The sequence below is a fragment of the Balaenoptera borealis genome, assembly GCF_965194805.1.
Source record: "Balaenoptera borealis genome assembly, chromosome: 13".
NCBI classification, from domain to species: Eukaryota; Metazoa; Chordata; class Mammalia; order Artiodactyla; family Balaenopteridae; genus Balaenoptera; species Balaenoptera borealis.
The window spans coordinates 101,562,230-101,577,144 of NC_138870.1; the positions used below are offsets into that span (position 1 = coordinate 101,562,230).

The 14,915-nt window shown below is 53.6% G+C and overlaps 2 protein-coding genes across 2 annotated transcripts in view; both read left to right on the forward strand.

Annotated features, from left to right (window-relative positions):
* Nucleotides 1-14,915, forward strand: part of PRR5 (proline rich 5) — a 131,584-nt gene that overhangs the window by 67,400 nt on the left and 49,269 nt on the right. The gene's annotated exons all lie outside the window — the stretch shown is intronic.
* ARHGAP8 (Rho GTPase activating protein 8) overlaps nucleotides 10,409-14,915 on the forward strand; it is a 53,776-nt gene continuing 49,269 nt past the window's right edge. Inside the window, 2 exon segments of the mRNA XM_082348965.1 lie at nucleotides 10,409-10,686; nucleotides 14,229-14,372. Of these exon segments, the coding sequence (XP_082205091.1) occupies nucleotides 10,533-10,686; nucleotides 14,229-14,372 (298 nt within the window). The 5' untranslated portion in view covers nucleotides 10,409-10,532.

Sequence of the window (14,915 nt, forward strand, 5' to 3'; positions counted from 1 at the left end):
TTTGCCCCCCCTACCCAGGTGGGACCCTGTGCCAGCCTCCTTCTCTCTGGGTCTCCGTGACCTCCCTGTAAATATAGGGTTAGGCGTGGATGGCCCTGAGCCCACCTCTCTTCCCCACAGAGCCCTTTATCAGACGCCCCATCCTGAGCCTAAAGCCGAGAGCCAGGTCCTACAAATACGGCCGTGGGCTCTTGCTCCATGTGGCCCGCACATCGTCCGCGCCACTCAAATTAAATTTGGTGCTAATTTGCCCGAGGTAAGTAGGTGATAATTTGTAGCTACAGCATTAAGATAATTGCTGTGAGGGTCTATTTGTGTAATGTGCAAATATATTTTCATAGCAACAAACCATTTTGCTATGAATTATACATAGAACTGTCGGGTGATTTGAAGCCTCTTTTGCGCGCCGGCCGTGTTGCACCTGCCCCGGTCCATGGCTCTAGCCGGTGCGGCCTCGCGATGCTGGTGGCTCCTCGGTGCCCACGTCCCCCATCCTCGGGCTACGGAGCCTGGCTCAGAGGGAAAGGGCTTGGCAGCAAGAGGTTCGGGAAGGAGTTGAGGCGTGTGTGGACTCAGGTGGAGGGCAAGGCAGGTCGGGGGTGATGGAGCTGCTGCTCTGAAGCCCACTGCCGAGGAAAAATGGTCCATTTGTAATGTCTGGTTTATTCTCATTTTATTTCGGCATTTATATGCCGTATACGCATACGGCCCGTATGGGCCCGTATATGCCGGGCCTGGTGCTCAGGGATCCCGTTTCATCAAGTCCAGGCCCCACCTCGGGGGGGTGGGGGGCGGTGAGGGAGCCCCCTAGTCATGTTAACTAAAGGATCACAGAACCAGCTATCCACTCGTACCTGGTGGAGAGGTGCAAATGATGGGTACCAGAGGGGTGAATGATGGGTACCAGAGCTGCGATTGATGGGTACCAGAGTGGTAAATGATGGGTACCAGAGCGGTGAATGATGGGTACCAGAGGGGTGAATGATGGGTACCAGAGCTGCGATTGATGGGTACCAGAGCGGTGAATGATGGGTTCCAGGGCGGTGAATGATGGGTTCCAGGGCGGTGAATGATGGGTTCCAGGGCGGTGAATGATGGGTACCAGAACGGTAAATGATGTGTACCAGAGCTGCGAATGATAGGTACCAGAGGTGCAAATGATGTGTACCAGAGCTGCAAATGATGAGTACCAGAGGTGCAAACGATGGGTACCACAGGGGTGAATGATGGGTCCAGGTGCTGGGAGCGTGTGGGGGAGGGGCCTGACACACTGTGGTTGGAAAGGGAGGTCAAAAGGATGAACAGGAGTTGCCCTGAAGGTGGGGACTACTGTATAATATGAATATATATTTCATCCTTGTCCCCAGTTCTTGACACAGAGCTCCTAAAACGTGGCAATTTCCTGCATGATAGGAGTGAATTTTATTCATAATGAGCCCTTTTTGACCTTACCTAAGGCCATACTAATGAGATGACTCAAGGTGGGGCCCCTAGATAGCATCAGGATGGGGGCTGGTCGGCCAGAGGACCCACCCTCCTGATGAGAGGGTTAGGGCTGTCAGCCCCCGCTTCAATCTCCAGGGAGCGGGGAGGGGCTGGAGATTGAGTTTAATCAATGGCAGTGGTCTAATCAATTATGCCGGTGTAATGAAACTTGGGTGAAAACTCTGGAACCAGGAGACTTCCGGGTTGGTGAACACATCCTTGTGCTGGGGGGTGGCACACCCAGCCAGGGCCTGGGAGCTCCGTGCACAGCCTTGCCCCCATACCTTGCTCCGTGCATCTCTTCTGTTTGGCGGTTCCTGAGTTGTAGCCTTTAAAATAAACTGGTAACCGTAAGTAAAGCACTTTCTTGAGCTCTGTGAGTCATTCTAGCAAATTACTGAACCAGAGGGGGGGTCATGGGAGCCCCCAGATTTGTAGCCAAGTCAATCAACCATGGCTGGTGCCGGGTGGTGGGATGTGCCCATGGTTACTTTCCTCCTTGCATTAAAAATATATTTTTGACATTTCCTACCATAATTTGGAGTCATTTTGTCTCTTGGCTGGAGTCAAGAGACCTGGTTTCAAGATCCAGCGCCATGGGCTTGCTGTGTGGCTTTGGGCAAGCCCCTTCCCCTCTCTGGGACTCAGTTTTCCTGCTGTACAATGACAGTTGACAGCACAAGATGTTCACTGTGATCCTTCTTGGTGCCAGTGTTTTGTGATTCTGACAGTTCGTGGGAAGGAGGAATCTGAGTGTGTAAGAGGCCTGTGTCAGTCACGTTCTCCAGAGAAGCGGAAACAAAAAATAGGAGGCATTTATACAGAGAGATTTGTTTTAAGGCATCGGTTCATGCAGTTGTGGGGACCAGCGAGTCTGAAATCTGCAGGGCAGGGCAGCAGGCTGGAAGCTTAGGCAGGAACTCTGTGTTGTAGTGTTGAGGCAGAATTCTTTCTCGAAAAACCCCGGTGTTTGCTCTTAGGGCTTCAACTGATTAGACGAAGCCCACCCACACCATCGAGGGTAATCTGCTTTATTCAAAGTTAATTGATTGTAAGTGTTAATCATATCCACACACACCTTCACAGCAACATCTAGACTGGTGTTTGATCAAAGAACTGGGCACCGTAGCCCAGCCAAGCTGACACATAAAATCAACCATCACAAGGCCGGTGGGACCAGCCCGACCAGGTGCAGGAGCCCTCTGCTCCGTGGGGGCCTCCCAGCCAGTAAGAGCCCCTTGGGGCTCCTGGGCCTGGAGAGGACAGACCAGCTGTGTGGTGCCTGGTGGGAGCAGGACACTGGCCTCCCGAGGATCGCCTGGGCAGCATGGGGGTGGCTTCCTTCCCTTGCCCTGGCCGTGTGCCCGTCCTGCACGGGGTGGGGTCCTGCTGGCCATACGCAGCAGGGGGCCAGGGGAGGCCACCAGGCTCTGATCCAAGCCCAGGGGAGAAACCCACGACGGGAGAAGAGCTTTATTTTACTCTCGACTATGGACCTGTGGGGTTGGGGGCTCACAGGGCTCCCCTGACAGTTACCCCCCAGCTAGCCGTTCGTCGCCACAACAAAGCACAGATTATGTATGACAGGCTCAGGCCCAAGCACACAAGCTTCAGAACAAATAGTGCTGCCCGTGCTGTTTGGGCTAGGCGGTCGGGGGAAGGCTCTGAGCTTGCAGAGGAAAAAAAAGGAGTGCAAAGCATTCTGGTTACAGCAGAGTCTGGAGGAAAAGCAAAGTCTTCTTGGCTTCAGAGGCTCTGGGGCCTCAGGCTGTGCTGCTGGGCTCAGTGCAGCTGGAGTTCCCCCCATCCCCCCGGGGGCTGAGGAGGAGGCCTGGGACCCCTCGGGGGTTCACCCCGGTGGTCAGTGCCTCCTGAGAGGCTTTGAAGCAAGAACGTTCCAGACGTGTTCCCGGCCCTGGGTGGGCGGGTCCCCCAGGAGGTGCCCCTGCCTTTTCAATCAGGGGCCCCTGGTGCCCTCAGAAGGTTGCTTTCAAGCTGTTTGTTAACAGGCTGGTGACAGGCTTATTCCAGGCTGGCGCACCCAACGGGGAGATGCAGGGCTGGACGCTGGGGGGAGGGGCCGAGGGTGGAGTGGGGCCAGGGTGGCCTCCCCCCATCTTCAGACTTCGGGACCCCCTCTCACCTGTCGTGAGGTGTCAGTGGAATGACAGGGGGTGTCGGGGGGCGGTGTAGAAGGTGTGCCAGTGACCCCTGAGACCTCGCCTGCCTGTTCCTGGGGTCTCTGCCCCCCTTTCCCTTCCCTGCCCCTGTCCTGCACGTCCCCCTTGTACCCTGCCCAGGGTCTCCCACCTCAGCCCAGAGAGGGCACAAGCCTGGGCAAGGCCACACAGCCGTCTGTGGCAGCAGAGTCCCCCTGAGGGAGCAGGTGACCCGGGCTGGGAAGAGTGCTTGGGGGCTGCGGAGCACAGCAGGGGGCGGAGGGAGGAGGCTGATTGAAACTGGACACGAGCCAGGCAACGGTCACTGGCGACATGGCCCCTGGACAGCGGAGAGCCATCAGAAGGGAAACACCAAAACCCCAGGCTTACTTGTGCCAAGAGAAGCCGTAGAGGCAGAAGTCCTAGGGGTTGTCCTGGGGCTGACTCGCCGTGTGACCTCGAGCCACCGTAGGCCTCTCACTGACCTTGGTTTTGTTCTCTGATAAATGCGGTGATGGAGCCACGCCAGGGCTGCTCCCTCCTGCCCGCCATCTGTCTCCAACTATCTTTAAGAAAATTGTTCAGAGTACAGAAACATGTAAGAAAACACATTTTTTACCGTGATTTGGAAATTGGTACCATTCGTTATGGGTTTTCTCTGTCTCTGTCTTTCTCTCTTTCTTAGCTGAACTCCTGGAAGGTGAGTGGCAGACCTCCTGCCATTCCCTGCTGACTATTTTAGCATCTGAGTGTAAAGACATTCTCTTGTATAACCTGATACCATTCTCACATCTAAGAAAATTAACCATAATTCCTTGAATGTCATCAACCATTCAGGCCACATTCAAATTGTGCCAGTTGCCCCAGGAATGTTTTCACTGCTCTATTTATTTATTTACTTACTTATTCACTTATTTATTTATTTACCTATTTATTTACTTATTTGCTGCATTGGGTCTTTGTTGCTCGCGTGGGCTTTCTCTAGTTGTGTCGAGAGGGGGCTACTCTTCCCTATGGTGTGCGGGCTTCTCATTGCGGTGGCTTCTCTTGTTGCGGAGCACGGGCTCTAGGCGCGTGGGCTTCAGTAGTTGTGGCACGCAGGCTCAGTAGTTGTGCCTCGCGGCCTCTAGAGCACAGGCTCAGTAGTTGTGGTGCACGGGCTTAGTTGCTCCGCGGCATGTGGGATCTTCCTGGACCAGGGCTCAAACCTGTGTCCCCTGCATTGGCAGGCGGATTCTTAACCACTGCGCCACCAGGGAAGTCCCTTCACTGCTCCTTTATAAACCATCCAGGTTCCTGTGCTGTGTTGGGTCCTTATGTCTCTCCATCTCCTTTCAATCTAGAACAGTGCACCCACCCCCACTTTGCCCCCTCCCCTGCTTTTTTTTTTTTTAAATAACATCAACTTTTAAAGAGACCAGGCCAATGAATTGCCTTGTAGAATGGCTCTCATTCTAGGTTTGTCTGATTTTTTTTTTTTTTTTTTTTGGCCACACTGCGCAGCTTGTGGGATCTTAGTTCCCCGACCTGGTCCACAACAGTGAAAACACAGAATCCTAAGCACTAGGCCACCAGGAAACTCCCCTAGGTTTGTCTGATTTGTTTTCCCCCATCATGGTGTCATTTCTTGTGTTCTTTGGTCCCCTGGGGTGCTTCCTCTGGAACAATAAAGCTAGAGGCTTAATTAGATTCAGGTGAGGTCTTTTGGGCACGAATATCGCAGCACATCTGGAGGTGCCGAGGTCACGCTGTCCCGCCATCGTGGTGCTGAGCTTGCCTGACTGCGGTGGTGGCCACCAGAGTCTATGGGGAGCACGTCACCTGTGCCTGGACACAGCCGTGTTGTCCACACCCCTTTCCTGCCCCCAAATCTCCCTCCTCTTTGCAGCAAGAGACACCAACTCCCATCCCAGATGGTGCTGCCCATGCTGCTGGTGGCCTGGGCGTTGGGCTGAATATTCCGGGGTCTGGGGTGCTCTGGGCTGATGGGTGGGGTGGTGGGTGAGCAGACAGAGCTGATTACAAAATGTACGTGGGCGTGCGGTCTGGTTATGACCTTGTCAAATGTGGGTGCACGTGGGCAAAACTGGAGGAGAGTGTGCAGAAATAAAAGTTGCACACAGGGTGGTGGGAGACTCCCCGCTACTCCATAAACTTAAGTCCTTTCATGTTGTTGTCATACCGTTTTGCTATTTAGAAATGAACTGTGGAGTAGGGGGAGATCGGGGGGGATTTAATCAGGCAACATGGAGTGGACCAGTTTCATTGAAAGACTGTGTTATCTGCTGGCCACGGAGAAGAAGCTTGGATCAGGGGAGAGTGGCGTCCTCGGGGGCCCTGCTGAGTTAGCATTGGTGTCGCCACTTCTAACTGCCTCTCCTGGAGGGGAGAGGTCGGGACTGAGTGCAGGGCAGGGCTGATGTCCATTGGTGCCCGTCATAGCTCTGTTCTAAGCCAGATCTCCCCCAAAGAGTTTTCAGAAATGAAGTTCATTTTCTTGTGCCGCAATCAAAAAGAAAAACAGTGTGGGCTTGATTGTTTCATTCTCTTAAAGTAGAGAATACTGAGGAAGATTTCATCGTGTTTCAATACCACTGATCTTTCAAAGAAAAAAAATCAATACTCGTTTTGTTACAAGTGACAGGTCATCTATAACCCAAACTGGCTTAAGCAGAAAAGAGCATTTATTGGATCTTTGCACTCAGGTACAGCTGGATCCAGGTGCACAGTGTTTTAGGGACATTTTCTCCATCCCTTGCGTTGTCTTCTGCCATGGGCTTCATTTTCCTCCAGTTCCATATGGTGACCTTGGGTAACTCCAGGCTCACATCCTCTCCAGTTTGGGTCCAGTAGAAGAAATTTTAAAAGTATCTCTCCTGGGCTTCCCTGGTGACACAGTGGTTAAGAATCCACCTGCCAATGCAGGGGACACGGGTTCGAGCCCTGGTCCGGAAAGATCCCACATGCTGCGGAGCAACTAAGCCCGTGCACCACACCTACTAAACCCATGCGCCACAACTACTGAAGCCGCGTGCCTAGAGCCCGTGCTCCACAACAAGAGAAGCCACCGCAATGAGAAACCCACGCACCCCAATGAAGAGTAGCCCCCACTTTCCACAAGTAGAGAAAGCCTGCGCGCAGCAACGAAGACCCAACACAGCCAAAAACAAATAAATAAAATAAGTAAATTTATTCTTAAAAAAAGTATCTCAGTAGCTTTTATAGACATCTTAGAAGTCACTCTGACTGAACCGGCTGGGTCATGTGATCACTCCTGAGCCAGTCCCCATGGCTCAGGGAATTTGGTGCTGTGATTGGCCGGGCAAAAGTCCTGCATTCCACATGCACGCACACGCATGCACATGCATGCGTGTGCATGCATGTGTGTGTACGTGTGTGGGCACGCATGTGTGCATGTATGTGTGCACCTGTGGGCCTGCATGTGGACATGTGTGTGTATGTGTGTGCGTGTACGCATGTGGGCATGCATGTGTGCATGTATGTGTGTACGCCTGTGGGCATGCGTGTATGTGTGCGTGTACGTGTGTGGGCATGCATGTGTGTGCATGTATTGTGTACGTGTGTGGGCATGCATGTGTGCATATATGTGTGCATGCCTGTGGGCATGCATATGTGTGCGTGTATGTGTGTGCATGAACCCATGTGGGCATGCATGTGTGTGCATGTATTGTGTATGTGTGTGGGCATGCACGTGTGCATGTATGTGTGCGCCTGTGGGCAGGCATGTGTGTGCGTGTATGTGTGTGCGTGTACACGTGTGGGCATGCATGTGTGTGCATGTATGTGTGTGCGTGTACGCGTGTGGGTGTGCATGTTTGTGCATGTGTGGGCATGCATGCGTGTGTGCACGTGTGTGAGAGAGAAAGTGGGTGAGTTACTGGCAGAAGGGGAGGGGATGCTGGTGGCCACGAGGACAGCAGTCCACTCTCTCTGACCATGAGCTCCCTTCCTGTGGGGCTGCAGGCCTGGACTCTGGTCGTAGCCTGTGTCTATGGCATCGTCCCATTGGGCACAGCGTGGGCTGCATGGGCCGGGGGCACTGTGCCTCTGACGCCCGTTGGTGTCTCCTGACACCGGCCTCCCTCCGTGTGTGGCCTCAGCCAGCTCCTGGCCTCTGTCAGTCTCCACGTGTGTCTGGTCGATGTCCACTCCCTTCCATGATCATCTGGGCCCCTCTGGTGCCCGAGCACTTTTGAGGGCACAGATCTGATCCCCCTGTGTCGGGGTCCCGGCTCCGCCCAGGATGTGGCTGTCAGGTGAGTGGCTGAGGCCCGCAAGCCCCCTCCCCCCACCCCCGCCCCCCCCTTCTACGCAGCGCCTCTTCTCCCCCACCCCCTCCTCGAAGCCCTTCTGCTCCACTGCTGTCCTTTCCGAGCAGCCCTCCCCCACTGCCTGGCCAAATCAGAGCTCCCAGATGCCCTGAGCTTTCCCAGCATGAGCACACGGGACGGCACCCCAATGCGGGGACAGAGTGTGGCCGGCACCGGTGCCCCTCCCCCTCCGCCCCCCACCGGCGTGCGCACCTCCCCGGCCTCCGTCACCGTGGGCTCACTTGGCCTGGCTTTGCACGTGTAGAAATGGAATCGTACTGTGTATCTTCTTTCGAGTCTTTTTGCTCAATGACATCATGGGACGCGCAGCCGCTTCGCACGGTGGCTGAGCGTTGCACCGACGCGCCCTGCACGGCCTCTAGCTCCCTTCACTGGCTGTGGATACTTGGGTCGTTTCCAGTTTGGGGCTGTCTCAGTGCTGCGGCTCAGAACATTCCAGCCCATGTCCTTTGGTGCACAGATGTACACATTCTGCTGGGTGTGTGTCCAAGAGTGGAATTGTGGAGTCTGGGGCATACAGATTTCGGTTTTTTCATTTTAAGTTAGATTGCACTGTTTAAGCATTGGCAGCTGTCACGAACAAGCACAGACTCTGACTTCTCCCCCAAAGTGGGCAGGTGCGGCCTCGATGGGCCAGCTCTGAGTGGCCATCCTGGAAAGGGGACTTACCTCTCCTTCCCTGGGTCCCCGTGACTCTTTGCTCTTTTATTTTATTTTATTTATTTTCATATTTATTTATTTTATTTATTTGGTTGCACAGGGTCTTAGTTGCAGCAGGCAGGGTCCTTAGTTGCGGCTCACTGGCTCCTTAGTTGTGGCACGCGAATGCCTAGATGCAGCATGCATGTGGGATCTAGTTCCCTGAGCAGGGATCAAACTGGGCCCCCTGCATTGGGAGTGTGGAGTCTTATCCACTGCGCCACCAGGGAAGTCCCTCTCTGCTCTTGTATATCTGTAGCCAATGTCCTGGGTAAGAGCTTTGCAGTCCTACAACCCTGCCCTCAGTGGGCTGTGTATCTGCCAAGTGACCCCCTGATCTCTGCCTCAGTTCTCCCATCTGTGAAATGGACATGGAAAATGGCACTTAGTTAATGAGGAGGTTTTTTTTTAAGAAGGTTTAAAACTTTTCTATATTCATAAAACATTCTTATTTTAGTTCAAATGACTTAATCTTATATTAAGAGCAATACAGGCTTTTGCAAAAATGAAAAAAGGACAAACATGGAAAAATAAATGGATTTATAAACCCTAATCATAGAACTCATAGAAACCAGCATTTCAAAAACACTGTTCTACGTTTCTTTTCACTATTAAAAAACTGGACCAAACTATACGTGCTGTTTTCACCCTGCATTGTTAAGTTTTAAAAACACCTTTACTGAGATATGATTCATATAACATATAATTCACCAAAGTATACAGTTCAGTGGTTTTTAGTGTAGTCACAGATATAAGCAACCATCACCCCAGTCAGTTTTAGGACATTTTCTTCACCTCCGAAAGAACCCATGCAGGGAATTCCCTGGCTGGCCAGTGGTTAGGACTCTGTGCTTTCACTGCTGAGGGCACGGGTTTGACCCCTGGTGGGGGAACTAAGATCCCACAAGCCATGCAGTGCAGCCGAAAAAAAAAAAACCCATGCTACTTTGCTCTCACCTCCCTAATCCCCCCTTCCCCCTCCACCCCCTGGCAGCCAATAATCTGCTTTCTGTCTCTATGGATTTGCCTATTCTGGACGTTATAAATGGAATCATGTTATCTTTTGTGGCTGGCTTCTTTCACTTAGCATGACATTTTCAAGGTTCATCCGTGTTGTAGCAGGTGTCAGTACTTTATTCCTTTTTATGGACAAATAATAGTCCATTGTTTGGGTACTAACAGAGTTTTGTAAACATTTGCACAGGTTTTGAAGCAGCATCCCAGGCCCAGGATGACCAGGTGGTGACTCTTAGCTATAGTTGGGATTAGTAGCTCTGCGGGCATGAGCAGCTCTAAGTGATCTTCACTGGCCTCAGGTACCCGCTCCATGAAGTGGGTACAGGAGTGAGTGTGCGTATCTCTGAGGCGCGTGGTGAAGCAAGAACGATGCTGTCCTCCAAGTGCGTTGGCCCTGGAAGTGCTGTTCTCACTCCACATGTCCCCCCCCATCCCACTGCCCTTCGTGCCCAGCTCCCCCGGGACGTGGGGCCGTTGGGGAGGGGGAGCCCCATCTAGGTGCACCCATTGGGGGGCAGAGCCTGCAGAGGAGGAGATCAGATATAGGGGCCCAAACGTGGGGTGGATGCCACTGTCCAGGGGTCTGGCTCCCGGGACCTCGAGTTGTTCATTGAGAGGCGATTCTCCCACGTGGGGGGGGGGGCGGGGGGAGGGGGAGGGGGCAGGGCCGGGCCGACTGAGCACCAAACGCCAAGGTGATCTGAGGTCTGGGTGAATCAGACGTGGCTGCCTTTTTTCTTGTCAAGAAGGGAAATTCAACAGCCCGCGGGCCACGTGAAGGGCCTTCCTTCATTCCTCAAGCCCGGTGCACTTGTGTTAAATGCCCCCCCGGGTTCCGTGTGCTTCTCCCTCAGGGCGTTGGAAGGACCCCATGCCCGGATCCTCAGGAGGTGGCATCCCAACGATGTCTCCGAGCCGCCCTGGCCCCCAGCAGAGCATGTGCGGGCTGGAGTTGGAGGAGCTGGACGGAACAGGTAAAGTACGTTCTCTTCCAGCCCCATCCCGGGAGAAGGAGGTTGTTGGTGCCCATTTATTTTTACAGGTAATATATTTATGTGGCTCAAAAAATCTAACCCTGTAAAAAGAGGTGGATGAGCCCCAGTGGACACAGGTCAGCCGAGCCCCAGAGCACGGCCTGGCCTTGCCGGGCTCTAGCCTGGTCCACACACACTCCCCTCTGCCTCTGCGCGAGGCTATTCCTGGCATTTGCTCACACCCTCCAGCTCTCTGTTAACCCTCCCGGTGGCCTCCTGGCCTCTCTGGACAAAACCCAGCTCCTCACCGTGGCTTCGAGGCCCCGTGGTCCGGCTCACCCTGGCCGCTCACCCCTGCTCTCCCTCTGGCCACAGTGACCTGTTACGCTCACCCCGCTGGGGACCCTCTCCTCTTTCTGGGACACTCAGTCCTCGCCCCGCCGGTTGTTTTATGCCCGTCCATCGTCAGCTCCTCGGGGAAGCCTGCTCTCCCCCGACCCTGGGGCACAGCGCCTGGTCCGATCCCTCATCTCGGTGGGCTGCACGGGACGGGGATGGGGCCAGCCCGCTGCCCTCTGCCACCTGCCCTCCACTCAGCTGCCCAGGGACCCTAGTGGGGATGGAGCATATGCCCCTCGCTGACTCCAAGCCCCCAGCGGCTCCGGCTCCTCAGGATGACAGGTCCCTGCTCGGCTTCTCTGTTTCCCCTCGGGGACTCCCTGCAGCCTCCTCATGGCCTTTGCACGTGGTTCCCTCCACCTGGATTCCCCTTCCAGCAGCTTCCAGCCTGGCTCCCTGCTTCCCCTCCTTCCCGCCTCTGCTCAGACCTGACGCACTCGGCCCCCACTGCGGCCCCCCTCACGCAGCTTGATCTTTCATCAGCATTTGTCCCTGACGCCTGACATTTCTCTCTTGTCTGTTTCCCAACCCCACCAGAAGGCCCTTGAGGACAAAGTGCATGCGTCCCCTTGGGCTGCTGTAACAACGTCCCACCGAGTTAGCGGGGTAAATCAACACTGTCTGAAATGCGTTTCGCTGGGCCGGTCCGCACTCCCTCGAGGGCTCCGGGGGATCATCTCCCCATCTCAGATCCTTACCTTAATCACACCTGCAAAGTCTCTTTTGCCATCTAAGGTCACATGGTCTCAGGTTCTGGGGATCAGGACGTGGACATCATTGGGTGGCCTTGATTCTGCCCACCACAGGGACTCTGTGTTTCATGCTGTGTCCCTACTGTCTAAAACTGTCCCCTGCACGTGGGGATACTCAGTACATATTGCTAGATGACTGGATGGCTGAGGTGAGCCCTGCAGCCTCCCACGCTGGTCCCGCTCTGGGACCTGTCACACTGTTGATAAACAAGGGCCTTGCCCCGTCCAGCCCTCCCCCGGACCTTCACGGGCTCAGGGGACACCAAGGAGTGGGGGTGGCCCTGGGACCAGTGGGTGAGAGGCCACAGGAGGCAGGCTGCAGACCACGTGAGGCAGCCTCACTTGAGCCTGTCCCCCCAGCTACAGATGGGCCACCCTGGGGTCGTGGGTGGGTCTCTCTGGCATGGGGTGTGGGTCTGAATCAGGAGGTCTCAGACCTGGCTCTGCATCAGGATCATCTTCAGAATTTGTTAGGAAAAGTCAGTGCTTCCTCCCAAACCCCTCACCCCACCCCGTCATGCCCTCTGGTGATACTAGCTCAGCTGTTCTGACTCGCGACGCCAGTCTGCTGTGTCCGTCTCCTGGGGCGGCTGGAACACAGCACCGCTAACTTGGAGCCTTAAGACAATAGAAGTGTATTCTCTCTCAGCTCTGGAGGCTAAAAGTCCAAAATCAACGTGTCAGCAGGGCCGTGCTCCCTCTGGAGGCTGCAGGGGAGGATCCTTCCTGCCTCTTCCAGCTCCCGGAGCTCCAGGTGCTCCTGGGCTTGTGGCCGCGTCACTGACCCCATCTTCGAGTGGCTTTCTCCCTGGGTGTCTGTGTCCTCTCCTCTTCTTATAAGGACATGTCCTTGGATTTAGGGCCCACCCTAATCCAGTGTGACCTCATCTTAACTCATTTCATCTCTAAAGACACTATTTCCAAATGAGGTCACATTGTGGGTTTCCAGGTAGATGTGAACTTTGGAGTCATACTATTCATCCCAGTACATCTGGGGGCCGAAGTCTACCCTCACCTGAAATTTGAAGCTTCTGTTTGTTTTCCAACTGAAAACATGTTTTCTTTCTTTCTTTCTTTTTTTGGCCGCTCCACGCAGCATGCGGGATCTTAGTTCCCCAACCAGGGATCAAACCTGCGCCCCCTGCATTGAGAGAGCGGAGCCTTAACCACTGGACCGCCAGGGAAGTCCCTGAAAACATTTCTGAAGGAACCTGGATTTGTTTTGTATGAAGGAACCTCCTGTACTAAAATTAAACTTTGGAAGACAGACCTTTTCTTTTTCTTTTTTTTTCTTTTTCTCTTATTTTGCTTAAGCTAAACATATTTATTTATTTATTTATTTTTAACATCTTTATTGGGTATAATTGCTTTACAGTTGTGTGTTAGTTCCTGCTGTATAACAAAGTGAATCAGCTATATGTATACATATATCCCCATATCCCCTCCCTCTTGCGTCTCCCTCCCACCCCTCCTACCCCACCCCTCTAGGTGGTCACAGAGCACCGAGCTGATCTCCCTGTGCTATGTGGCTGCTTCCCACTAGCTATCTATTTTACATTTGGTAGTGTATCTATGTCCATGCCACTCTCTCACTTCATCCCAGCTTACCCTTCCCCCTCCCCGTGTCCTCAAGTCCATTCTCTACGTCTGTGTCTTTATTCCTGTCCTGCCCCTAGGTTCTTCAGAACCTTTTTTTTTTTTTTAGATTCCATATATATGTGTTAGCATACGATATTTGTTTTTCTCTTTCTGACTTACTTCACTCTGTATGACAGAGTCTAGGTCTATCCACCTCACTACAAATAACTCAATTTCGTTTCTTTTTATGGCTGAGTAATATTCTATTGCATACATGTGCCATATCTTCTTTATCCATTCATCTGTCGATGGACACTTAGGTTGCTTCCATGTCCTGGACAGCCCTTTTCTTACTGCCTCATAGCACAGTGACCCCGCTTTCTTCCCTTGACCCCAGCCACGGCTTCCTGCCGGCTGCCAGTGTCAGCATCTTACAAGAAGGCCCTGAGTCAGAGTTTGGAGCTGGGAAATCAAGTTCACGTCCACACCTTACTGCCGATTAGCAGTGTGACCTCGGGCAAGTCATTCTCCCCTCTGAGCCTTAGTTTCCACTGCTGTCAGTGTGGAAGATACTCCAGCTCTCGGGTCTCATTTTTCTCCTTCCGTGGTGCAGTGTACTGAGCAGGTGCATAGTGGGCACACAGCAGAGGCGGGCACAGAGTGGGCGCACAGCAGAGGCAGGCACAGAGTGGGCGCACAGCAGAGGCATGGTGCATGTCCAGTAAAAAGACTTCAGGAGACGTCAGAGCTCCCTCGCTCTCCTCCTTCCTTGGAAATACAGCTACTTCCTCTAATCCTTGTTGTTTGCTGCAGAGCTGCAGAGAGATGAGGAGGAGGCCGCCGCACTGCGTACCGTGAGAAGGCCCTCGGTGGCGCCCATGGCTGGCCCAGACCCTGTGCTGAGCGTGAATCACCCCTTCTATGACGTGGCCCGACACGGCATCCTGCAGGCGGCAGGTGAGTCCTAGTTGGGTGGTCGGTTCCCAGGAACACCGCAGTGCCAGCCTTCCTGAGGACCCTGCGGCATGTGGTGGGCTCAGCAGGGCCGCTCACTCCAGCTTGGCTGTGCCCAGAGCGTGAAAACCACAGAGGAACAAAAGTACCTGCCAGTGTTTTGAAAACGCAAATGGCACAGCTGTTAGAGCCCCGCCAAGTGCTCTGAGTAGCCACTGGACAGCACCTTTAAAGGGCGCAGGCCAGAATTAAACGGATTGCTTGATTAACCCAGGACTGTTATGCTACACTCATCAAAAGCAACACTCAGAAAGCAAGCAGCCCCATGCCCAGCAGTGGCCAGAGGGGAGTCTATTGCATCATTTTAATTGATCCTGAGGAATCAGGGCCACTCCAGGTACACTTCTCACATGGGCAGCGTGTTAGTCAGGGTTCCCTAGAGAAACAACCAGTAGGCTATATAGAGGTGTGTATCCAAGGAGATTTCTCATAGGAATTGGCTCTCACGCAATTATGGAGGCTGAGAAGTCCCATGATCTGCCCTCT